This window comes from Pituophis catenifer, unplaced genomic scaffold (assembly GCF_029215685.1).
Source record: "Pituophis catenifer annectens isolate HBS135680 unplaced genomic scaffold, rPitCat1.0.hap2 SCAF_6, whole genome shotgun sequence".
Lineage (NCBI taxonomy): Eukaryota > Metazoa > Chordata > Lepidosauria > Squamata > Colubridae > Pituophis > Pituophis catenifer.
Window position 1 is genome coordinate 43,046,049 of NW_027256886.1, and position 27,447 is coordinate 43,073,495.

At 36.3% G+C, this 27,447-nt stretch overlaps 1 protein-coding gene across 1 annotated transcript in view; it reads left to right on the forward strand.

Annotated features, from left to right (window-relative positions):
- The window catches only part of ARMH3 (armadillo like helical domain containing 3), a 139,744-nt gene that overhangs the window by 6,535 nt on the left and 105,762 nt on the right, over positions 1–27,447 (forward strand). Inside the window, exons 5-20 of the mRNA XM_070945228.1 lie at positions 388–495; positions 1,333–1,425; positions 2,579–2,653; positions 3,365–3,451; positions 6,655–6,711; positions 7,358–7,401; positions 8,544–8,604; positions 8,836–8,882; positions 13,870–13,945; positions 16,548–16,641; positions 18,630–18,731; positions 21,702–21,760; positions 22,981–23,046; positions 24,525–24,594; positions 25,327–25,387; positions 27,012–27,100. Coding sequence (XP_070801329.1) covers positions 388–495; positions 1,333–1,425; positions 2,579–2,653; positions 3,365–3,451; positions 6,655–6,711; positions 7,358–7,401; positions 8,544–8,604; positions 8,836–8,882; positions 13,870–13,945; positions 16,548–16,641; positions 18,630–18,731; positions 21,702–21,760; positions 22,981–23,046; positions 24,525–24,594; positions 25,327–25,387; positions 27,012–27,100 — 1,189 coding nt within the window. The remainder of the gene's footprint in view (positions 1–387; positions 496–1,332; positions 1,426–2,578; positions 2,654–3,364; positions 3,452–6,654; positions 6,712–7,357; positions 7,402–8,543; positions 8,605–8,835; positions 8,883–13,869; positions 13,946–16,547; positions 16,642–18,629; positions 18,732–21,701; positions 21,761–22,980; positions 23,047–24,524; positions 24,595–25,326; positions 25,388–27,011; positions 27,101–27,447) is intronic.

Consider the following 27,447-nt stretch of genomic DNA (forward strand, 5'->3'; position numbering starts at 1 on the left):
ATAACATCTTTTCCTTTTTTTATTGTTAGATGATTCAAGAGAGCTTGATATGTTATACATTTTGATAAAATATCAGAAAGAAAGATAGGTGAAGCCAGTGAAATTCTTCTGCTGATGTCACAGTTTCCCTTAGTGAGATATTTCCTATCTGCCTTCGGAGGTCTGTTTTTTTGTTTGCTTGTTGGTGGAAAAGAGAAAGTACAAATGAATTTCTGGTCACATCCTATTGGATTTATGGTAATTCACTCTAAGCAATCTAGGGCATCATACTTTAAAAAACCTAAATACCATAAATTTAAATTTCTGCATCGGTGATGGCAGTTTTCACTGCCCAGGAGGCTTTGTCTCACAATTCCTGCATGCGTGAGTTTGTATTTTCTGCTGCAGACACTATGTGCGCTGATCCGTGGGGTTCATCAGAAGAACAAATCCACATCTGGCTTTGACATCATCAATATGCTAATGGGTTTTGACAAAGCTGAATTGTGCATGAAGGTGAGAGCTTGCTATATTGAAATAACGGGTTTTGTTTTCATCCTAATACCATGTATGTCACGTTGACTTCTGAATTAGTCACATGATGTCAGGAAGGCATGGATTTTGAGGAGGGAGAACCCCATTCATCTTGAAAATCCCACTGTGGCCTGAGGCTGTTCTTCCTCCACTGTTCATTGCTGCATTTCTCCTACTGCAGAAGCAGGAGTGGGATGGAAGGAGGCATTGTTTATGGTATGCTCCTGCACAGAGAGAAAAAAGTCACCCAGAGCTCAAAAAAAATTTTTTCTAGCCCCCAGTCCTCAGAGACTAAAGTTTCTCAGCCCCAAGGGAGAGAAAAGCAGTCCCACTTGGAGAAGAAATTTGGCTTTATTTGATTTCCAGGCTAGATTTTCCTTACCCTTAACTTAAGTTGTGGTGTGCTGTTCAAAATTAGACATGTATTCAGTTGGCAGAATAGCTTGTGCATAGAAGCATGCATAACATGCTTCTTTCTCTTCTTAGCTTCCTGATAGCTCCTAGTTTAGATACTGACAAAATGTATTTGGACTGTGTCAAGGAAATAACAGAAAATTACAGCATGATAATAAGTATCTTCTTTAACAATATATCAGGACCACAGAGTAGCATATAGTTGTTCTTTAAACACAAAATAAATAATGAAATAGAAATATATTAGTTAATCAGCTTGACTAAGATATTTACCATCTCTTGCATAAAATACTGTACATAAAATCCCACAAAAAGGGATTCAGTAGACCATAGAAGCACAGCAGTAGTGAAGGTTAAAAGCAACTTGAGCTTGCAACAAATTATAATAACTCTTCTCTTTTCTAGAATCTGATGGAAAGTTTGGATGCATTACTTTGCGCAGAAGGCTCTGAAAGTCTCAAAACTTTGTGCCTGAAACTTTTGCTTTGCTTGGTAACTGTAAGTAATATATAATGATTGGTTAACTATAGAAAAATATTTATTCTGAAAATACGGAAAATGTACCTTTAAACTATTATAAGCTGTTGAGATTCTGTGGTAATCAGTACAGTATAACAAGTTTTAAAAATAAATAAAATAATATATTTAAATTGCATCCTGCCCAATTCTTAGTGATCTTGGGCACTTAATATTACAGCCTTCTAAATTAAGATTTTGTGATCTAACTATGGAATTAGATATATTAATGAGAAGGTCCCTTTTCCGCTTCAGTTATGAAGGTGTTTCCATATATAGACCCTGCTTTAATGTGTTTAAATGAATGCATACAATATGAACTGAACACCCAATTTTGGTCATGCAAACCAAAAAGAAAATGGAAATAATTATGAAGAAAAAGAAGTGGGTGATAACCGGGGCGGGGGGGCATTCACTTACCTTCGCTACTGGTTTGCAAATGTGACCGCGCGCCTCCTCCACACATGTGCTCAGCCTTCTGCACATGCGCAGAGGATCAAAAACAGGACAAGATGACGTCTGGGCTGGTGGGCGGAGTCTCCTGCCGCCGGCGCTACCGGATTGCGTGATCCAGATAGAGCCGGCTGAATTTCACAACTGGTGATAACTAAAGTGAACTAAAACTAATGGAAATATAGGAAGTTTAGCTTCATTGTTATTAGACAGCATTAATGTGGTTTCAGCTCAATTGAATAATCTTTAGCATTTCCTTTATTCAATAGTACAAGAACTCTGCTGGCTTTATTTCCAATATTAAGTATTGATCTCACGATTACCAAAGAAATGTTTCAGAGTTTGCTGTTTAGAAAACATTCATAAGACTAAAGCCTGAAACAAATCATTAAGGAAAATAGTACCATGAAGGCAAAGTAAGCCTTCTGCTAAACGACATGTTTATCTGTATGGTATTTAATGTACCCAAAATCCATAATCTTAGGATAACAATACATATGTATGAAACACTTAATTTAAAGAACTCTACAGGAGAGTTTAATAAAAGATATAATTGAGAGCCTTGTTTTTCAAACTTGGATTTTAAGATGCACAGATTTATTGCTTGCAAGTGATAAGAGCGTGTTTGAATTATTTTGGAACTAAAAACTCTAAAAAAACCCATTTCTTTGATTCTGCTCAGGTGACAGATAATATCAGTCAGAACACAATTCTGGAGTATGTGATGATTAATAGTATTTTTGAAGCTATCTTACAGGTAAATCTCCTTATTACCCTCTATCCCTGGGCCGCTAATCTTTGATAAAGCATTTCTATACATTGTGAGTAACCCATGGACTACATGCGTTTTTGGCTACTTTGTTCAGGCTTCATCTGGGTAGGCATAGTAGGAAACTAGAGTAGGATTCTTAGGAGTGACAAGGCTTCTCTTCTGCAGTACCCTTGTAATACATATGACTATGTGGCTTTGTTTCCATTGACCCTAACTTGGCAGCATATGAAGACCTTAGGACTGAAATGGTTACCAGCACACTTGCTATAATCATACATAGACTTTACCTTCCTGTTGCTTAAATGCAAATGTGAATAATTGAAAGTAATGCGGTAAAAACAATTTTCACGTTGGTAGGTTTTAAGAGTTCTTCATCCAGGTAATTTAATAACTTTGTGCAAGAGCAATCACATAGGATATTGAATCTAATTTTCAAGAATTGGATGGGACATCTAGGACTATGCCGATTTGTTTATTTCCTCAAAACTGTTAATTATTTTTCATGCAAGAATTTAGTTTCAGTTTGTGATTTCTACATGAAAGAAGATAATTTAATTTTACTCTAAGCTTACAAAATTCATTTTGGATATAGGAAATTTTCAGGTCATCATGCTACATGTTTTTGGAATCTCCCAGCCATGACTCCTTGAAATGCATTGTTTTGATTAATCGAAGCTTTGCTTGTCTTATTTTTAGATCCTTTCCAATCTTCCCAGTCGCAGGGAACACGGTTATGAGGCCGTGGTCCTGCTTGCATTATTAGTGAACTACAGAAAGTATGAGGTGAGTGCTTGACATACGATTAATCTGGTAAAGCTGTAAAACCAAAAAACTGTGGACAAATATTCTGTCTTTCCCTCAATGGAAAGGACTCTTGTTCTTGGTATCTCGCTGTTCCTTGGCGGTAAATATTCATGTGAGGACTATTTCCAGCAATAGTTTTGCCTATTAGAGGCATACTAAATTTCTTCGAAGCTCACTGTGAAAAATAGCCCAAGCTCTTTCTTCCAGATTGGAGCTGACACTGGATTGGAGGTTGTTACATTTCCTTGTTCCTTGAAAATATGTTGTTACTGCAGAGTGGTCTCTTTCCGTGCTGGGATTCCTATTTGCTTGTTTTGGGTATGTTTCAGAACTACAGTAACAACATTGTATAGCAAAACATAACCGGAGAGAAGGATCATTCTCATCATTGTGTTACGTTTCACAAATACGAACAATCATACAAGTTACAATGGGAAATTAATTTGCTCCTTTCTGTAGATTAAAAGTTGGCAAACAAGATATAGATTGCTTCATTCAATTGATGGTGATAAAATATAGTCCCAAGGAGAACTGAGGACCTATATCCTGATGTTTAATAACAAAGTGATTGTGCTATCATGTTAAAAATATGAGATATGCTTCTACTATATTTTCTGTATGTTTCAAAAATATTTTATGCTGTTGCAACAGACATTGTGTGGGGCAGCCTCTGAAAATAATGTTCATGAACTGTAATGTAACTGTAATGTTCATGAACTGTAGATGGTTCAAAATGCAATGGCCAGTATGCCAATGAAACAAACAGGTGTAGCAATATAACTCCAGTGCTCTGGTTACCATATTCGTTTCCAAGCCCAGAACAAAGTGATGGTTTTAATCTAGAAAGTTCTACATGGCTTAATCTCTGTGGATTTATAAAGTAATCTTTCAGTGAAATAGATACTCTGTGTTTTGACTGAGGGCAGATGGGGAAATTAAAAAGATAGGGTCCTGAGGGAAGCCCTGGTACTCTGTGGAACAACATACTCCAACAACAACAACAAGCTTAAAGCCCCCAACCTATTAGCTGCAAAGACTCATTTTTCAGCTGGCATTTGATAGATGACAGGGGATACTAAGCTGACTTTCATTGATTTTGATTTATGTGACTTGGTTTGGCTGTTATCTTTGTTCATATGAAGTTATTGTACTACATACATTTTTAGCAAACCGCTTTGAATTTTGAAAGTGAGCAGCATAGAAATAAATAAAATAGATGAAACTTTTTTTTTAATAAAATAAGTATTTTATTAAGTAGATATAAATTTCCTTTCTCCTTTAGAAACAAGTTTATTATTAATCTGGAAACAAGTTTTTTGGTCTTTCTAAAGGAAAGGTTTATTTGAGATTCTGTTATTCTTAAACTATTCTCCTCTCCCCCTTCTCTCTAGTTTGCAGGTGGCACCTAATATTTTAATAACCTTCAGCTTTTGATGAATTTCTAGGGCATGAGTTTCATTGTTTTCTAAAAGTTGCTGAAATCTATAATTTTCTGACTGAAGAAGCAAAGTCTATTAAACTTCTTTAACTTCTGTGGTTCCTTTGGGATAGTAATGCTATCTGTAGTCAGCACAAAATGCATAAAAGGGAAATAAGCATAAAATATTATTGTATTTTTGGCAAATTTGGCATCTTTAATGACTTATCTGATAGAAAAAAATCTTTTGAAGCCCTTTGCATAAGGTTTACTTTTTTCTAAGTATTTATTTTTTGCTTTGCTTTGAAGTTGCAATAATTTTCAGATAGTATATATAATGCTAAAAAGAGACATATTTTTAAAAAATAGATATTCCTTTCTTTTAATCAGGCATGGGAAACATTCTTACAATAGATAGAATTCTGTTATTGTTTTGTGCATCCTGTTTGCAACAATGAAAAACTTTTCTTGGTGCTCATATGTATAAATATGTGTGTATGCATTTTTATTTGCTTTCTTGGATCCTTTTAATTTAGTTGCTACTGTTGCTAATCATACTGTTTTTTCCAGAATCTTGAAGGTGGTTAAGTTGTTCCATTAGGTTAAAAAAGTAATTTCACTGAATATAATTTATGTTTTATGATGTTAGTGTTTTATTTTCTATAAAGTTTTAGACATATTCCATATTTAATGAAACAACTGTTCTGGTGTTTATTATTGATCCACATGGTCCTTTTAGTTTTTACTACCAAATCATTCTGATTTATAGAAATTGTCCAAACTAGTACAGAATTTCAGTTTATTGTCAGGCTGAGAGCTTTGCTGCTACCACCAAGGACCTTCTTTATAACTATTTGACTTTATTGACCATAAAGGGGCAGCTTCATAGGTGACGGGCATTCCTTGTCATTATTGATTACACATTTTTTTGGCTCAGAAGTCTTTGATATTCAGTTGTGAACATCAGGCTTCTGAAATACTAATTCAATACAATAATTAGTCATAAACTAAGAAATGGCTGTTGTTACTTTAAACTTCTAATGTGCCGGTAAGTTTACATGAACCGGTTTGTTTTTTAAAGACCCACAGCATTAATTATCTTAAATGGTAAGACTAAAAACCAAGCTAAGGAATATGAACTTATGCTTTCAAACATTGCTAGCCCATGATTTGGTGCATCATTTAGCTCTAAGAAAATTGTATAGGAAAATTTGTTTAGAACAGCTCCCCTTCTATAATCAAACAAAGCAGGCTGCTATGAGGTTTAAATTAATGCAGTATTAGATATATGCACTCAGAAATCAGCCCTACAGAGTTCAGTTTAAGTTATCTACATCTAATATATATATATATATATATATATATATATATATATATATATATATATATATATATATATATATGATTTATATATTTGTGATTTTAAAGAGATCTCTCACAGTTCCATCCACTTCTCTTATCTGCAATTAATTTTTTCTTCTTCGTTATGTAAGTATAAAATATATGTCTCTGAACTCTGCCTGTGGTCTAACTATCCAGTGACTACAAAACATACATGTGATAGAAATGTTGCAATAATTCTTCTTTCAGAAAATACTTTCATGCCAAGGGTGAAATCTTGAGTTACATGCAGAAAAGTAGAAAACTACCATTTTAATAGAAATTGTATGAATTTACTGTAATGAAAAAATGAGCAAGGTTTGAATGAGGTTGTTAACTTTGTTGATAATTAAATTAGCCCGTGACTTTCTTTTTCCTCTTGCAGTCTGTGAATCCTTATATAGTAAAACTGTCTATTATAGATGATGAAGCTACACTCAATGTGAGTATGACGTTGTAAATTTTGTGTGATAGAATGGTAGGAATAAAGTGAGAAATGAAAATGAATTAAAAAGGATGCTCAAAGGTGCTTTAGGTTCCATATCACATCTGAAAAAAAAGCTTATTTCTATTATTCCAAACTCTTTCTGGCTTTTGAAGATCCCATGATTTAAAAAAAAAACAGATTCAAGCCTGTGGTTAAATTGTTTTGACTCTTTCAGGAGAATTGCTAATATGATTTAAAATGTTTATCTCATTTTTATGGCATTTTATATCCTGCATTCCCCCCACCCCAATTCAAGTCAGAATATTGTACATTGAATCCTCATAACAAACTTTTAAGTGAGGTTAAACTGCTAAGATCACTTAGGGAACTTAATCAAAAATATTGACAGTGATTATTTTCATATAATTACTCTTATAATCTAGTCAATATACCAGACTGAGTCCAGTTGGAATGAGGCTTCTTGGGAAGCATTACTTATATAACTTACTTGGCAAATAGTCAGAATCTTGCATAAAACACAGCCTTTAGTTCACTAACCAGTGTTTAAAGTGTTATTGTGAATTATCTAAAAAATTTTGGGAGCAGAGAGTTCACCTCTGCCCTAATTTATATGGACCTTTCTCTTTTTTTCTTCTTGCAGGGAATGGGCCTTGTAGTTGCCCAGGCATTGTCAGAATACAACCGGTAAGTAACATTAAAGAATGTTGGTGGATTAAATGAGAAAATATATTCATATTCCTACCGGCAATTTGTATGAGCAAAGTTGTGAAATAAATGGATTTTTGAAATGCTTATTTATGGCATTCTTTTTTATATATATATATACACAGGCTAGGCTTCACATAACAGATTTATTTGCAATTTTTTATGCCCTGTATATCATTTAGTTCTGTCAAAAATCAGTTTGGGTGAAAGCAGTTTAAATTAGAAACTGGTACTATAGACTAGCTAAATCTTGGTCCTCTTCATTTAATGTTCAGATGTCCTGATATCAACCAGTGTGAATTGCTTGAAGGAAAGAACTGAATATCATTTCTATCAGGAAAGACCATGTTGTAAACACTAGTTGGTTTCCAGTCTTACTTTTTTGAAGGTTACAGGACTTTTCTTCAGGTTGATGTACAATGACATCCTCTGCCTTTTCATCACTATGCTAGCAATAATTCACTGTTGTAAGAGAACCGCCCAGAAATTGAAATGCACTTTTTGCAAATTGCAACTCCATTTGGTTTGGTGTCTCAGTAGTGAGAGGAAAAGAGTGCACAAGAAAGAAGAGTAAAGGAAGCTAGCTTAGACTTTTTAAAATTTTATTTATTTTTATTAAGTTAAATAAAGTTAAATAAAATAAATAAAATACCCGAGAGGGAGCTATAAGGCAGCTAATTTACATGGAAAGTTCCCAATTGTATCTTTGAGATTTCTCTGTTGAAGCATCTTGTTGATCAGTGCTGCTGAGAAATAGAAAAAGCTTTTTTCTGCATGAGAAAATGAAGGCAAATCAATATAGAAATAAACAAAGAACTCGAAGCATATTTTGTATAACAGGCAGCATTGGGATGGATGGAACATTTCATTCAGAAAGCTTTTATAAATCATGTTCTTAGATATCTTTCATTATCAAGTTTGTTAGAAAGGTAAGTTTTTGTATTTTTCATTGGCATCTAATGTTATTTCTTTCCTTTAAAATAAATCCAGACGTCATTTGGAGGACCTGTATTTTTTAAAAAAATGTTTATGTCATAATTAAAAGAACAGATTTTTCTTGCTCTGTAATGATGCTCATGGCAACTTCTATTGTTTTATCTCCCACTGCTGTTCTTGTTCAGACAGTTCAGAGACAAAGAAGAAGAACATCAGAGCGGGTTTTTCTCAGCCTTGACCAACATGGTAAGAAATCAGTGACTCTGTTGTCAGTCAGTGCTTGTCATGCAAGGAGCCCGGTCTAAGAGATTTGCAGGAGGAGATGTAGAATCTTTCTGTACATGTTATAATGGGTTTAAATTCTGACTATATAAAATACCTGGCTTCTCTACTACTTTTAGCCCTGTGGACCAGATAGGTTAGTGGAAGACTTCAGTATATCCTATAAAAGTTATGCAATACTGCTTTTTTCCATAGGTGGGCAGTATGTTCATTGCTGATGCTGATGAAAAAATCTCCGTCCAGTAAGTACATCCATCAGATGACAAATTTAATTCTTTGGTTTAGAAGTCTAAAATATAATCTATTGTTTAGTAGAACTTGCACCTAATCTTCTAGCTCAGCAATCGGTACTGGAGATAATAGCATAAATACTATCTAGAACAGAGATGGCTAACCTTTTTGCCATCGGGTGCCAAAAGCATGGAGAGCGTGGGGGGGGGTGCGCACACACATGCCCACACTTATAATTCTATGCCCCTTGCCCCCCACACATGCACATGTGATCCCCCTGCGCTCGGCTTTTGGTACGGTGGGACTGGAAGGCCCGTTTTTTGCTCTCCCCAGGCTCCTTCCCCACTCCTCTGGAGGCCTTCCAACCGATGTTGGCAAGCGGGCGGTTTCGGGCCTTCGGAAGGCCTCCGGGGAGGGGGTGGGCAAGGCTGTTTTCACCCTCTCCAGGCTCCTAGAGAGGCTCTGGAGCCTGGAGAGAGCAAAAAACAGACCTTCTGGTCGCACTGGAAGTCAGCAAATGGGCTGTTTCGGGCTTCCGGACGGCCTCCCGGAGAGTGGAAAAGACGGTTTTCACCCTCCCCAGGATCCTAGAAAGGGTCTGGAGCCTGGGGAGAGCAAAAAATGGGCCTTCCCCATACCCCTAGGCCCTCCAGAGGCAGGAAACAGCCTGTTTCTCTACTTCCTGTGGGCCCAGAAGGCCCAAAAATCAGCTGGCTGGCGCTGAGCTCGCGTGCACACTGATATGGCTCTGCGTGCCACCTGTGGCACAAGTGCCATAGGTTCGCCATCACAAATCTAGAATATGGGCAAACTAGCAGATGCTGCATTTGCATTTTGAATTTGTTTAAGCCAAGGGTTTTTTTGCTCTTATTCATTGGAAATACAAAGAACAAGTAGAAAGAATTGCAATACACAGTTGACTAAGCTAGCATTATTTAGGAACAGGAGCATCCTTCGGCCCATAATAGTTCATATCTAAAAGCTAAGTCCAGGACACTACAGATAGTCCTCGACTTACAACAGTTCACTTAGTGACCGTTTGAAGTTATAACGGCACTGAAAAAAGTAACTTATGACCATTTTTCACACTTGTGACCGTTGCAGCATCCCCCTGGTCATGTGATTTACATTTGGATGCTTGACAGTTTATTCACATTTATGACAGTTGCAGTGTCCTGGGGTCATGTGATCTCCTTTTGCACCCTTCTGACAAGCAAAGGGAATGGGGAAGCCAGATTCACTTAACAACAGTGTCATTAACTTAACAACAGCATTTTTTTTTACCAACTCTTTGGCCAAGAGGTTGCAGAAAAAAGCCCCTGACTATCCCAGCTGAGCCGCGCGATCATTAGAGACTTTTTTTTTTAACTTTTAAAAGCATTTTTTTGTTGGAAGAGGTTGTAGAAAAAATGCTTTTAAAAGTAAAAGTAAAAAAAAAAAAAAGCCTCTGATGATCCTTCAGCTCAGCTGGGCATGGTGGGGGGCGGGGGGTGCAGGGATTTTTGCTACCGGTTCTCTGAACCACCCACCGCCATCGCGATTCGGTCCGAACCGGGAGCATTTCACCCCTGGATTAATGGCTAAATGCAGTTAATGAAAGCTCACAGGATAATAAAACCAGATAAGACCTGATTTACTGACATATTCTGTGGCAATGGCAAAGAAGGCTTGCTTGGCTGCCCCTTGCTACTCCTGCATCTACGCAATATAGACCGGTGGAGCTGTTTAAAATAATTAAATGTTAAAGGTCTTGTAAAGGCTTAGAACATCTTGTTGTGGTAGTCTTACATTTTGTAGATAAAAACCAACAAATTTGAAATATCAGACGTTATGGTTTAGAAAAGTCAGTGAGAGTACCACTGTATTTTTATATATACTGTATTTTTTGGAGTATAAGACACACTTTTTTCCGTCTTAAAAGAAAATGGAAATGTTGGTGTGTCTTATACAATGAATACAGCCATTTTGACCACCTGAAGCCCCGCCCCACTCGTCCCATTTTTGCAAAAAATGAGCCTGTTTTCGCAAAAACAGCATGCACAGAAGGTTTAGGAGGCCTGCAGAGTGCTCCTGGGGGCTGGGGGAGAGCAAAAACACCCCCTTTTTTCCGAAAAACAGGCCCATTTTTCGCAAAAACAGAGCCATTCTTGCCCTCCCCCAGCCCCCAAGAGCACTCTGCAGGCCTCCCAAACCCTCTGTGTGCCCTGTTTTTTGCAAAAACGGCCAAAAAACAAGCCCATTTTTGCAAAAAATGGGGTGCCGAGAGGATTTGGGATGCCTGCAGAGTGCTCCTGGGGGCTGGGGAGGGCAAAAACCTTTTTTTTCTTACTTATCTCTTTGAAATCTTGGTGCGTCTTATACACCGGTGCGTCTTATAGTCTGAAAAATACGGTACTTACCAGTTTATGCAGTCGGAATACAGATAAATTGTTTGGATGATGCAGGCTTACCACCCTTCCCAGCTTCTCCTTACCACCAAGGATATAAGGAGTGAGTCAATTCTTGAATCAGATCTATTTCTCATTCTGTTTTAGTCACAGGTACACATAAATGTCAGATCAGTGTTCTTTTGAGTTCAGTATGTTAGAATCACATCTCTTTTCCATTCCTGTTATGAAGAAATGTATGAATTTTGGTAAGTCAAAAGAAACAGAAGAGAATTCTTTTCTTTCTAGGCTAGCTAAATTCATTGCATGCATGTATTTCTAACTTATCCACCAAACTGTATCTCACCTATTTTGGCCATGTCATGTGGGGGAATTCATTGGAGAAAGCAATTATGTTTGGAAGAGTTAGCAGTAAAAGGAAACCAGGTCACCTAAGAACCCGGTAGTTGGACACCATCAAAGCTGACACCAGCCAGAACATAGAACAGCTCAGAGAAATAGTACAAGGTAGGAAGATGTGGAGAGAACTGGCCTACTAAATCACCAAGAGTCGGACATGACTGAATGGATAACATCTTCATCATTATCATTTCCAGCTTGGAGAGCTATATCTATGAATAGTTGTTGCTATATAGTTATTGCTGAATGTGCATGAAAAAAGAGGCAGTCACCTTAATCCAGCACCCCAAATATAACTAAGCACATTGGAATTTGAACCTGATCTGTTAAGGCCTGATCTGCTTCTTGGATGAGAAATCTTTCAGTTTCACTTTAATTTCAAAATGCATGTAATCCTCGACTTATGGCCACAATTGAGCTCAAAATTTCCATTGCTAAGTAAGACAGTTGTTGTCTCTCTCAAAACATGGTAATTTCAGCAGAGCACTCTTAATAAGTAAATGAGTTGAAGAATGCAGATGAATCCTATCCAGGTAGTCCTCAATTTACAACAGTTCGCTTAGCGACAGTTCAAAGTTACAATGACGCTGAAAAAAGTGACTTACGACAATTTTTCACACTTTTGACCATTACTGTGAAAAACAGTAATGTCATATTTTTCAGTGTCGTTGCAACTTTGAACAGTCAATAAATGAACTGTTGTAAGTTGGGGACTACCTGTACTACTTTTGAAAATGCACATATAGGTAGTCCTCAATTTACGACCACAATTGAACCCAGAATTTATGTTGCTGAGTGAGAAATTTGTTCATTTTAAAAAAGCCATTTTATGACTTTTGTTGCCACAATTGTTAAGCGAATCACTGCAGTTGTTAACTTAGTAACATGATTGTTAAGTGAATCTGGCTTCCCCATAGACTTTGCTTGTCAGAAGGTCACAAAAAGTGATCACATGATCCTAGGACTTTGGAACCATCATAAATTCCTGCCAGTTGCCAAACATCCAAAGTTGGATCATGTGACAATGGCGATATGCAAAGTTTGTAAGGGTGAAAAATGGTCCCAAGTCACTTTTTTTTTTTCAGTGCATTTTAAACTTCAAATGGTCACTAAATGAATGAGTAGAGGACTACCACATTTCTGGAATATTGAGGTTAGATTGTGGTAAAGCCTTTTGTTTGGTTGCTGCCTCTGAAGATTTTCCAGTAATTTGATATGTAGGTAATCCTCATCATATAGTCATTTGTTTAATGACCATTAAAAGTTACAAAGGCACTGAAAAAAGTGACTTATGACCGTTTTGAACACTTTTGAGTGTTGCAGCATTTCAATGGTCACGGGATCAAAATTGGGGCACTTGACAACTGACTCATATTTATGACGGTTGCAGTGTCCTGGGGTCATGTGATCACCTTTTGCCACCTTCTGACAAGCGAAATCGATGGGGAAGCACTTAACAAATGGCTTACTAATTTAGCAATTGCAGTGATTGCAACTGTGACAAGAAAGGTTGTAAAATGGGGCAAAATTCATTTAACAAGTGTTTTAATTAGTAATGGAAATTTTGGGCTCAATTGTGGTCATAAATCAAGGACTACCTGTATAGTATGCTGAGATGATGGTGGGAACAATAGAACATCTCACTAATTCTGCATAAATGCACTAGTTGTCACTGTGTTTCTGATTCCAATTCAAAGTGTTGATTGGTTTATAAAACCAAAAATGTTCGAACTGTTGGTTAGCATGAAAGACAGAACTGATTTCACACTGATTTCCTCCATATTGTTACAGCTTTTTGCAGTCATTTCCAGTACCAGTTCTGCCCACTATATATAAAATGCATTATTTGCTTCTTTCTTATCACAAATTAACATACTTTATAACAAATTCCTATTTAAGTACAGGGTTATTTTAATTGATCTAGGTAGGTTCATAATGTATTTTATTGTATCTCTTAAATGTTTTGATTCACCATGTAAAGACTATTTTTACACAATACTGTTTATTATGTTGTATGACAAAATGACTAATTAACATTATAATAAATATGAGAAAACACTCTGAAATGATTCATGTTTCTGATTTGTGGGTTCTTTTGTTTTGTCAGTCTGAGTGTCCAAAATGATGTCTTCCCCTTACTGTAATTTGGCAAAGTGTTCCAAAAAATTCCATTACCACAGTAAATGTGTTTCTCTTCTGTTCTTTTTTGTAGAACTAATGAAGCTATCCTTTTGGCGCTTTATGAAGCTGTTCACTTGAATCGAAACTTTATCACTGTATTGGCACAGGTGTAGTACAATTCACTTTTGTACGTCTGAGGAGTCTGTAGAATCCAAATTGAAAAATAGCTTAGACCAGTGATGGCTAACCTTTTCCGGACCGAGTGCCCAAAGTGCCTGAATCCCCAAAATGCAATGCAAATGCCTGGTCTCTGCAAATGTGCCCTGCCCTCCACGCATGTGTGCATGGCCCCCTGATGCATCCCGCCCTGTGCATGCGTGCACACCCTGCATGAGCTCCACCCCTGCGCATGTGTGACAGAGAACTGAAGACCAGCTGGCTGGCAGGAGGTGTGCGTGTATGCAAGCAGACCTGAACTGGGGCAACAGCTCGTGTGCCATCAGAGAGGGTGCTGGGTGCCACCTCTGGCACGCGTGCCATAGGTTTGCCATCAGTGGCTTAGACCTTTGAAGATAGCTGCTTTAACAGAGATTTAAACTCATCCTGTTTGTGTATTTGTTAAGTGCTCTGTTTGATCTCAGTAACTTGCTAATATTTCGATTTGGAAGTTGGAAAATATATTTAAAGCATTCCTGTTTGCCCCCCCCCCACCCCAAGACAGGAGGCTGATCAAGTATCTATGCAGCTATCAGCCCAAAATGGGGTGGGTCAACCAGCGTAGTCTAGAGATTGTAGTGTTGGAGTGGCCCCATGAGACTTAGGTTCTAGTCCCACTTCAGCTGTGGAAAATCAGGGAGTGATTTTGGCCAGGCACTTTGTCTCGGCTCAAACTGTCTCACGGGGTTCTGTTGTGGGGATAAATAGGAAAAAGATGCATTCAGTATACAGTATTGTTTTGTATTTCTGTACAAAAGATGAGATTTCAATCTAACAAATATCATGATGAATTACTGAATCAAGAAAGAAGTTAGTTTTGAATTTATTTACTAATTTGGCTAGCATGTATGCTATAATATGTTACACAACAAGCCAGTGTTGTACAGAATGGTACTTCACTCCCTTTTGAATTCTTCAGGTCATGTTTATGAAAGTAAGGGAAGATAATTAGACCAGGAACATATAAAATTGTCCCTAAGTCAAGTCAAGAATATCATACATAGTCGTGAATGTCTTGATTCAAGCTATCTGTCAGCTGATTAAAATCCAAAACTATACAATATTTTCTCCTTCATTTAAAGTGCTTTCAAAATTCTGGTAGGGATCAATTTCCACTATTTTTCTTTTATTTATGCAGAGTTTGTGGAAGCTTGCAAAAATAGTTTTTTTTTAAATTTGCCATTCTGAGTTTTGTTCTTGGGTGCTTTTAGCTGATGTTTATATGTGGTGAATATTGGTTCAAATCTGGTTTAAATGAGTCTGAATAAAATCAAAATGCAATCATGCTGCTAGTGTACTTATGTTGCTCCAAATAAATATTTCAAGATGTACTGTGTCATTTTAAAAAGAAACTCTGTATCATAAATAATAAATCTAGCATAAAGATGTGAGTAGTTTACATACATGTTTTGTTTGATGTTGGGATCATAGCTATGATGAAGATAATAATTTATGTATGAGAGTTGCTTTGTTCAGCTTATTCATTTTTGTATGACCTGGATGTTTTAAAGCAATGCTGTGCAGGATACACGTCGGGTAAAGCTTTTTCAGTTGAGCAATATAGGAATTGCTGCAGTTAGTGCAAGCTTAAATTTCAGAATTGCCACACCAGTATCTTGCTGCTAGGCGGTGCTGTTACACTTAGCTGGAAGAAGAGTTATAAAACCTGATTATAAGAGAACCCAAGTCATTAAACTATTGAAATGGAATCATTTGTGTGCATTATTTTCAATGGACAGCTTATTTCAAAGTTAGCCTCAGAGGTTAATTTCAAAAATTGAGAAAATGTTAGTTAATCCTTATAAGTGCAGAATCCATTAATAAACCCAGCTTTCAAAATTTCTGCCGTAGCAGGCCCCTGTGTGAACTTACATGAAATATTGCACCATTAAAAACAGATTGGTAATTCCAAAATGCATTTCAAATCTGCTTGCTGCTGAGAGAACATTTGGAAATATGTTGATATGAAAGGTACTCTGTAAAACAGACTTCATTATTTCACAGTTGAGCATAAAGTAGAATAGTATGCTGATGTAAAGTCTTGCCTGTTTTTATGGATGACAGTATTACAAATGGAACCCTATAGTTAAATCAGCAATTAGATGAGGAGCTCCTGGCTGAGATGAAATGTAGAAAGAACTAGTAGAAGCAGGCAGGCAGAACAGGTAACAGTAATAATATTTGTATAGCCTTGTGTTCTCCTGAAAACACCTGGGTTAAGCAGCAGGGTAGCAACATGATGCATTGACTTGCTGTATAATCAGGAATATATTAAGAGAGGGAATGGAAGAAGAGGGAAGGAAATATTGCTTTCATAGCAACTTTTGTAAGAAGATTAATTTTAAGAGACTTTTAACTTTTAAAAAGCTTTTCAGTAATTTCTTATACGCATGAAAATAATGTCAGATTCTAGCAAGGATTGCAGGTGTGATAAGATAGTAGAAGAAAAATAGCTGCAATATCAGGAATGGGGTGAAATTGCACTAAAGGATATTTAAGGTAGTACAGGCATCACTGAATGTAAATTTATTCGGATATATGTTTAATTCCTAGAGTCATCCTGAAATTGGTTTAGTGACTATGCCAGAAAGCCCAGTTCCAACGACACCCGTTACTCCACTTGGAACCACACCACCTTCTTCTGATGGTGAGCCGTTCTATTTTCTATACATGCTTGTTGCATTTCTGTACTCTAGGGAAGAGAACAAGTGGCCCTTTTATACAGAAAAGCATAAGGGCTTATAGATCCTGGAATCCTAGCAGAAATCCTTGTCAGGAATAGCTTACAGAAGCATGATATTACCTGGCTTAATCATGAATTGTGATTAAGAATCCCAAATAAGAAACTCTCTATGAATGTTATTTTTATGTGATAAGACATTGCCCTTAGTCTGGCAGCACATACACAGTTGTGCATATGAAAAGGTGGATGGCCATCCTAGATAATAGGATCAGTTGTCTGTATCCGATTGCGTAGTTGCCCTGTGCGTGTTGACTGCTTTATGTGTTACAGATATCTTAATGGAAAAATAAGATATATTTCATAAAACTTTATAAGCATTTAAGTGAGAATGGAATCTTATCCTGTAATAGCTGCTATTAAGGTCACTCTGGCATCCTGGTAGAAGAGTATTCTTCTCTGAGAAGATAAATTCTTCGTTGCCATGGATATCAAAAGCCTAAGGTTTTTTTGAAAAAGAATTCTGTCTTCTACTTCTCTCTGTACGTATTCTATATGATGCTAAGGGTTGAGAGCTGCTTAAGCTTCTTTCATATTATTCATTGCAAATATATCTGCCCACACACTTCTTTTTAATGCAGCAGGCAAAATTTGTGTGCATACCTTCAACTCTCGTTTCCTCTCATTTTCTAACATAGACAAATCCAAATTGTTGTAAATATGCACAGAGAGTGCTACTTTCCTATTTCCTGGAGATTAATTAATGTTGTAAAAGGAATTCTTATTTGTTTCAATATAGAGTTTATTTATGGTTTTCATCCTTTTTCTGTACTTTCAGGGACCCAATGAATGTGTTCACATTTTCTGACTCCCCAGTATTTCTTACTTCCCTTTAAAAAAAAAAAAGCATGCCAGGATGATTCTCACTTATACTGTGCCATAAAAATGCAGATGAATAAAGCAATATTTTGCTTTACAGTTTATATTAGATATGGCCGTTTCAAAGTCAAAGGGCAGTTTATATCTTGAAGAATATAGCCCAGAGTACTTGCGATCCTCAGTACTTTAACTGCTGCCAGGGATTAGTTACATTGTTTTGACTTGTACCACACATTAATAACGGTTAATAATATTTATTTAGAAGATTTATTGTGCGCTCCAAATCTGTGCAATTACAGTTTCAGTTGGCACACATCAAGTAAACACCCCCCCCCAAAATAATAATTAGAATTAAAAGAAATATACAAAAAAGAAACAAAAGCCATAACCAATATATTAGACCACAAACAGCCTGGGTTATCTAACATGCATACCATCTCCCAGAAGATGGCTTCATATGAAATCCTGCCCCATTGCCTGGGGAGAAACCAGGTTTTTAAAGCTTTCTGGAAGACTAACAAAGTTGGACTCATCCAAATTGGGGGATGGGGTGGGGGACAGAATTATTCGAAGGGCAGGTGCTGTCCCAGAAAACCACACCTCCTAGGTCCCATCAGATGACTTTGCCTCAGAGACAGGCAGTCCCACAAATAGTATCTATTTGTGACACATTTATGCTGGGCTTATGTTGCTCTAATCATATCTAATTTTTGAGCAGCCTCCAGAGCAGTAATAACTGTAAAATTAAATATAACCATATAAGCATTACAAAATAATAAATAACTTCACAAATGCCAAGAAACAACCATAACAAAATTCCTGTCCAAGAGAATGTGCTTTATTTGGGAGTGACCCCATTTCATTGTTTGTGGGTTCCAATGGCAATGTTGCTTGATTTTTCTTACTTCCAAGTTAATAATCTACAATGATTCTGCCTGATGTCATAAACAATCGATAAAGCAAAGAGAAATGTTTGTAATATTTAATAATAGAAACATGTTGCTTTGCCTCCACTCGGAGGGATTTCAGGATGGTTCAGTTTTACTGATGAGCAAACCTTCTTTGATTTTTCCCAGTCATAAGCACTGTAGAGCTGCCCTTGGATGCTGACGTGCAGACAAGCAACCTGCTGATAACCTTCTTAAAATACAGTTCTATTGTCATGCAGGATACCAAAGGTAGGCAGCTGTATCAATACAGATTTGCATTTCTGAAATCAGTTGGGGGGAAAAAGCTTGTTACTAATTTGACTGCATAAAACAATCTAGTTAATTCATCATGGATGATAAATTTCTTCAGACTGACAGTATGAACTGATTTTTTATTGCCAGATGACAATTATAAGAAATCAAGGAGCTTTGATGCTGAAGGAGAGAAAACCCAAATATAGAAGAAAATGTGTAAAATGGTGATTCACATCTTATATGTTGTGGATGGATAACTATGTATTCATTTAACTGGCTAAACCACAATGGCCTGTGCACAAACATGCACAGGCAAACTTACAGTTTTTATGTTATGTTGGCTGTATTCATATATTATTTTGATTGTTTGTTGAATAAGGCGAATAGTCCTTCAGAGAAGTAAAGTTCTCAATTCTTGGGTTTTTACTTCACCTCTTCAATCCAATACTTCTACATCTATGTGCGCATGTGTATTATACACACACACAGTCTGTAGTAATATATGTGTTTGTCTATGCCAATATATGCATATAGTAATGAAATTTCTTTTGCCTTTTATGTCTTTTGGGGGATATCTGTTCAAGTCTGTGTCCCGTCCCCCCCCCCCCCCCCCGGGACAGTTTCTGTGGATATTGTGTCAGCATTTTTTGTGTCAGCATTTTTAGTGGGATATGTGTCTGTTTCCTTACTGAATCTACATTTTTCAGAATAAATGGTGAATGTTTATGTAGAATTCAGCCAGTCCTCATTTAATGACTACAACCTATGCCAGCACCTTTGTTGTTAAGCAAAAAAGTCCCTAAATGAACCATATGACAAAGAGAAAAAGAGAGACTTCTGGTTGCTGCTATTTCAATTAGACAAAAGTTCTCTTTGTTATTTTTCTCACTCTGGCATGCATTGCTCAGATGCAAAAATTTACTTGTTAAGTATGCGTGTTGTTCAAAAATAATTTTTTTACTACTGTTCAGTAATGTTGGATTTGTGAACAATCACTCTGATTGTTGCTAAAAAAGTAGTATATGTTCTCCTTGGGGGTTTTGTTTTAGAGAATCACATTTGCTTTTCTATGAAATTCCTATAAAAGTTTATGCTTATTTTTTTTTCATATGCGGTCAGATTGTCCCGTCTGCTTTGCACTTTTGAGTTGAAATAGACATTAGTGGTCATGGAAAAAATATTGCCAAGAAGGATGAGATGGAAGGAGAAAGCAAATCTGGGTGGATAAGCTTGAAGCATGTTTTTTAATTGTTTGCATTTTGGTTGTTTTTGTTTTGCACCATCATGCGTTGGTGATCTAATTATAAAACCACACCAGGATTTTGGGATATGTGATATTGTATCATTAAAATGGGAATTATAAACCATCTGAAATCATAGATTCAGACTGGTTGATTTCTAGAAAGTTAACTATGAGTTACTGCTTGTAGTGTTTTTGAACATTCTGATTTACCCCACTTTGGTTAAACCAATCCTGATTTGTAATGTCCAGGCTACACCATTGAATTAAATAATAGAAGTAGATGTGATGAGTCCCCAAACTTACCAAGGTAGCATTATGCAGTTCCTTTTACATTTGCATTGCAGTTTGAATAACTATGTATGTAGACATAAACATTTTTCTCTATATTGTGTTATAACAGTAATTTCTGCAAGTCATGGGTTGCTTTAAATTTTATTTTCAAGTTTTCATTTGCTCTCTGTTTAAATGCAGAATGCTTATAAATTCTATTTGTGCTTTTTTCTATTAATTGGGAGTATGATAATAGTTCAGTATTGAAAACTGTACAATATTGAAAAGTGGGAGTGACTGCCACGATGGTTGGAGTTTTCAAAATTGATGCTTAGTTCAATTCTTGAAATATTTAGTATGGCAATATTTTATAATGAATCCTCTAATTACTATTATCATGTTGGTGTTTTTTATTTGTTAATAGTCTTTACTTTGTTTGACAATGAGAAAAAGGAAATTCTAGTCAAATACGTAACTACATAGAATAGTCTGCACTGTTTCTTCTCACCCATAAGAAAGGGTCAAAATTGCCATTGTTTTTAGGGGACTTGTGCTAAGGATGCTATTGTATAATGCATTTAAGACTTGGAAAGTTGCTTCAGTGCTGAAGCACAAAGCATTGCACTGCTTAAAGCAGTTATGTACAGTAGCTAAGAAAATGCTGGTAAATAAACATATCACTAGTATGTAACTGCAGGAATCTAAAGTTAAATGCTTGGCATGAAGGAATAATGCATGCAGTGTAATCCCCAAGGATGAGATTTAACTGTGACACCTGGGCAGTAAATCTCTGGATTTTGCAGTGAAAAGATAACAAGACTCTAAAGTATTATGGATCTCTCGAGCTGCTGTTCCTGGGAAAAGAGCATTTTAGCTTGTTTTTCAGTTGTCATCAGTGGAGGTCAGGTGTGTTAGTGATATTTAAAGGTGCCTATATACAGCTTTACAGTCACATGTATTCGTAGAAAATGATCCAGATGTTGCAACAAATTAAGATTGTCTAAGGAAGTTATGATTAATATAGATTGGTAGTCTGCTTTCTCAGCAGGAAGACTAGAGCAAAACAGCAGTGTGCAAATGTATGAAAGTCATGTAATTCCCGGTTTATTAAATCAGGATTCATTTGGGTGGGTCATTGAGAACCTGTTCCTACGGTAGTATGGTGCCAACAGCAATGCTGGGTATTGTTTGATAGTCAAGAGACTCCTCAACTCTTCAACAGTGGAAAATACTAGCGCTGAAGACTATAAAAAGAAGATAGTTCCAGGGTTAAAAGCAAAAATAACAAAATCCTTGTTATTGTGGGATCCTAGGTAATAGCTTTGAAGTCCTATGTTGTATCCCCTCTTGCTCTGTTGTGCTTATAGATTTCTGTGATTTTTGATTCTCATATTGATCTTTTCACATGCTAAGGAATGATGGCTTATATGTGTCCTCATATTCATTTGCAGATGAACACCGACTCCATAGTGGAAAGCTCTGCCTGATTATCTTAACCTGCATAGCAGAGGTAAGTTTTTCCTCCATCTTAATAGCACATGTAAAAATCAGTCCCTTAGGATTTATGCATTCCTTTATCTTCCTCCATCTCTGAAACTGAACGATAATCACTGCAGTTTTGAAAAGTAATCACTTGGTGAGATTTGGCTAACTGAAAACATACTTCCCATCTGGCTACAACTTTTATTAGGATAAAAATCAAGACTGTAATATTGGACACCGTTGTTTGTTTTTCACATATAAAAGGAGGTCCTCTTTTCACCTTATTAGATAAGGAGGCTTGGGAAAGGAAACTTACAGTAAGAAATGGGAAACTTCTGAAGTATAATGGTGCTTTCCTCTTTCCATTTTTATGAGAGAAAGAGTATTTGTTCATATTCAAATACTCTTTCTCTCACAAAATACTGGAAGAAATACTGGAGGAAGAAAATGGAGAAAGAAATATCGATAAACCTGCATTATGCTGATGACATTAATGTAGTAGCACAAGATGTAAATAATCTGATAACACTAGTAATAAAAGGCAAGTACAGTAAAAAAAATGTGACTAAAATTATATACTAAAGAAGACCAAGCTAATGACAAGTACTGCAACCTGTCTTAGAACTGTCAATAAAGATACACTGAAGTAGTGGATGTGTGATATGTCTATTCCTACAAATATCAAAATTATGAAGGCAATGGTTTCCCCCATTTATGAAAGCAGAATTTGATATTTGAAGAAGTAGAAAAGAGTATTGACATTTTTGAATTTTGATATTGGAGAGGACTCCTGAGAATTCCAAGGATTATTAAGAAAACAAACTTAATTCATAGAAAAATCAATTCAGGGTTTTCACTTCAGCTGCAGATGACCAGGCTCAATTTATACTTTAATATACTATGCAAACATCTAGCTCTCTTGAGAAGTCTATAATACTGGGAAAGGTGGGAGGAAAGAGAAGAAGAGGATAACCAGGAGCAAGGTGGGTACATCCAGTTGCAGTGGAGATGGATGTATTGCAGGAAAGCCTGAAGGACCAGGTTGGGACGGAAATTCTGGAGGAGATCCGTGTGATCGTTAACCAACTTGAACAATCATAATTAGTCAACTAGATGAGAAATACATTTGAATTATCTGCCAGGAGTAATGTTTCTGATTGTTTCATTCATAAATGTTGTCTTTCAATACTACTTTGATGTTAAAATGTGTGATCTTGCTTAACTTTGGTTATTTTTCTTTTTCCATAGGACCAGTATGCTAATGCTTTTCTGCATGATGACAATATGAATTTTCGTGTAAACCTCCACAGAATGGTAAGTTGTCTTGATCAGGAACTCTGTTAGGTCAAAGTCAGCCTTGGGTTTTTTTCTCTCTTTCACTTCTTGGTTGTATTGGTGATTTGGGTTTGATGTTTTTCAGCTGCTTTGTATTTTAATCTTTGTTAGTTTGGGTTTTTTTAATTTTAATTTAATTCTGTTTGCCACACAGAGTCACTTGTTGATGTTTAGCCATATAAATTGGATAAATAAATAAAACAGATGCTTTGGTATTAAGCATTTACATGGTGATGTTGGTAAATATCTGAACTAAAATTTCTGGTGAATGTTCAGTGTACTTGGTGTTCTGGTCTTATTTTTCTTAATCTTCCCACCCCTATTCCAGTAGTTCATTGCAGAGTGCAAGACTGGCTCATAGTCATGGTCAAGCAGCCTCATCAAGATTTCTTGAGTGGGGTGAGCTTGTAGAACACAGTGGAGAGCAATTTGCATTGAGGCAATGAGAGACAACTATATTTACAGAGATATTAGGGAATAATATATATGTATGTATATTTTCAAGGCTGAGTTAAATTGATATGGCTGATGGAATCAACTGCTATCCCATGGGATTTTTTCATGGGTTCCCGGCTATTTCGGGTGTCACTTTCTGCTGTTCTTACCATTTTTCGAAGCAGTTGGGACACTTATTAACCCTATTAATTTCTTTCCCTGTTTCATCCTATACTATGTGACTGCAGGAAGAAAAAGTTAAAAACAGAATGGAGAAAGAGTGGAAATTCCTAAAGCACTCATTTTTAGAGCAACTGTAGGATTTAATTTTGTTTCAGCAATAGACAAAGAAAGTTAAGCCTTTGTTAACACTCTCTGGTATTCTTACAACACAACTGACAAAGGAAAGTGAGTTTTAGCACAAACAACCCTGAGCTGTTTTGAACTAGATCTAATGTATTCTAACTCACTGACTGGGTTATGTTAAAGCCTCTCTGAGTCAGCTAATCAAAGTGTATTGGGCAAAGGCAGCCTGTATGTATCTTGTTTGAATACCTGCTTTTTCTATTTTTCCAGCTGATAGATAAAGATATAATGATTACATGAAAATCTGTCCAACTATCTCAGTATTTTGTCTCTACTCTGATTGATATTGCAATTACCTAAGCTACCTTTTTGCTTTAAAGCTTAATGAACAAAATAACTGATGTGGGGTAGAAGAGCATATCAGTGTCTGCAGGGAGAGGAAGTGAAGTAATATGCAGCATGATGTTATCACAGAAATTCCCAAAATTACATACTTGCATCTGACATCAGGATGCTAACAGATAAAAACTGGATTTGCATGATGATGTCATCATATGAACATAATGATTTTTCCCCTGTTGTGATCAGCTATGGATACCTATACGAGAGGATGAAACCATCCTTTTCTGAGCAGTTTGATTTATATGGAAAATACTAGTAGTTTTGGTAATCACTGCTTTATTCCTTCTGACTAATTCATCTTCATGTGTTTGAAGCCTATGAGACACAGGAAGAAAGCCGCTGATAAGAATCTTCCCTGTCGACCTCTAGTTTGTGCAGTGCTGGGTAAGTCTACCTGCCAGATTTTGTCAACAGCTTCTTCACAGATTTGGGGGGGGAGTGTTAAGGATTGGTACAGGAGGGAAAATATTTATAAGGCAATTCTGAAATGTATTTCATTTACCAATATAATGCAGTTCTGTGTTGCTTCCTTCTTTTGCCAAGAAGTAAAAGCTTTTCTAGACAAATCCATTCCAAACTAATTGAAGGGTGAGAGAATATATTTATTTTGAAAGACTGTTAGATCGTAATGGAATAACTGGTTAAATTCTTTTATATGAGGCAAGTGCTGTATATAAATACAATAAAGTAGAAAAGGTTTTATGGAGGACTGAATGCAAGGATCCTTAGGATCTCCTCTATTTTATAGTTTTTAAAATACTGATAGAGGAAAACTAGCAAAGCTATTTGGGTTATTTTGTCAACTTAGAATAAATATATTGTGTTTGTATATTGGAGTAAAATGTTTCTGAGTATAGGTGATGTGGAAAGTCTTCCGCTCTTCCAAATTATAGTTATATTTCCTGTCCCTTAGTTCCTTACTGCACACGCTGTAGGATTTCTCTCTTCCCAACAAGTATAGCTTGGAATCATTGTACATAATGTTATATCTAGGCCATTGTTAACAGTGGATAACACTAGCCAAGAATGTTATAACTTAGAATTTAGTTAATTCAGTTAGAATGGCAACTAATTATAAATCCTGTATTTTTAAATATTTGTATCACTTTTTTGTAGATCTGATGGTGGAATTCATAATAACGCACATGATGAAAGAATTTCCCATGGATCTCTATGTGTAAGTAACAACTACATGAAATTCTAATTAACTTTAAGAGCTCTTCAAAATTCCAAACAATGATGTTTCTGTTCAATCCATCAAAAAATTAAGAAAAATGATTTGAGTCCCCATTTTTCTTTCCTAAATTATTTAACGTAATATGATAGTTGTTATCTTCTCTGGTCAAATGTTATGTTTCAATGCATCCCTAAGTAAACAGAAGCTGATATATCCTCTCCTTGGTACAAAATTAAACATGACACCTTTCTGGAAAATGGAATGCACACTTTCTATTTATGTGTAGATTTTTCAAAATAAGGAAAACTGAATATGGCAGGCGCAGAAGTTTTGACAGGCTTTCATTCAGTATTTTTTAATATCCCCTTGGCAGAAATAATAGTTTACAAGCGTTTCCTATACTGCAGCTAGCTAAAGCTCTTTTTATTTTTGCTTTTGGAACTTTTTTCCACTCTATCCTTCAAAATCCTCTAGTTCAAAAATATTCTTAGAATCTTTGCATGTATTGCATCTTTGAGATTCCCTACAGATATTCAGTAATTTTCATATAACATAATTTTAGGCCATAATGAGTGGATCCCAGTGGTGAAATCCTCTGCAGGTTGCCATCAGTTCGCTGCCCGCGCATGCATGATGCACGCCAAATGCACGCTTTGCATGTGCATGCACAGTGTGTGCCAAAAGCACATAGTGCGCCCGCACATGTGCAGTGCGGGCCAAAAGCACGCACACGCATGCACATTACAACCAAATGCATGCTGCACACTCATGCACAATGCACACCAAATATGCGCTTTGTGCAGGAAAAGGAGGCTTAGCAAGGTAAGTAGAACAGCGAGGGTGGGAAGAACAGCTGTGCAGGATTTAGCTTTTTTTTTTACTACTGGTTTGCCCGAACCAGTGCGAACCGGTAGCATTTCACCCCAGTGGATCCTATATCACATTAAGCCTAAATAAACAAGCAATGCTACAGTTTAGCATTATAGGTGAACCAGGGTGATTTTCTAGTAACTCTTGAGTATATGATATTGTGATGTATTAGAGTGCTGTAGCTTTTAAACCTCCATAAATGGGCATAGATTTTGTTAATCTAAATGATCTGGTTAGTATAATGTGCTAAGCCTCAGTTTGGTAATCATGATTTATTGAACAAACGATTTTTGATTAAGTTCAGGGAACATATTAATCCATAAATCATGATTTGCAAATATTAATGGTTGGGTTCATGCAATACATGTAGCCAAAATAATAAAAATCATATTTTGCATTTGATGTGAACCCAATTAATATTATCTCCAGTCTAGTTGGAAGCACTATTCTTGGTTTGATTGATTTGAATTCCAAATTTCAAAAAAAAAAAGCTGTTAAATATATTTCATTTAACTTTTCTTGGAATTAAGATTATTTGTGTGGAATATTGTTCAAGTACACATTTCAACCCTCTTTAGATTTCAGATTTCCAACTAAATACTAACTAAATTTAATAACTCCACATGTATCAGTGCTATACTGGTATCCTGAATATTCCATACTGATAATTTGAGGTACTGTTTTACAGGTAATTGGGATCACTCCCAATTCTTCGCTCATGATTATGTTATGGATTCCTTTCTTTTTGCTCCAGATGCTGTATTCAAATAGTACACAAGCTGCTTTGCTACCAGAAAAAGTGCAGAGTGAGACTTCATTACACTTGGAGGGAACTCTGGTCAGGTACGTTTTTAGTCTTATCGTCATAAGGGCTGACATATTCCTTCATAGGGTCAGTGCTCATAGTTTTAAAATAAGCGTTAAATGCAATGCTAATATATGCTACATTCCAGTACTTGACTGTAGGTAATTTCACCTGTAAACGCAATTTGGAGAGTCAAGGAAAATGAAATAATATTTTTAAATTCTAGCTTTGTTTTTTGTTAATGCCGAGACTGTTTTCCATGTAGAGAAACCTTTTTATGGGATCTACTGTGATAAGTTTCATATTTTAGAATCGAAATGCTGTAGTTGTTTCACCTCAACACAGAGCTCCCATTTTGATGGCAGTTTTGTTAGGCTCTTTTCCT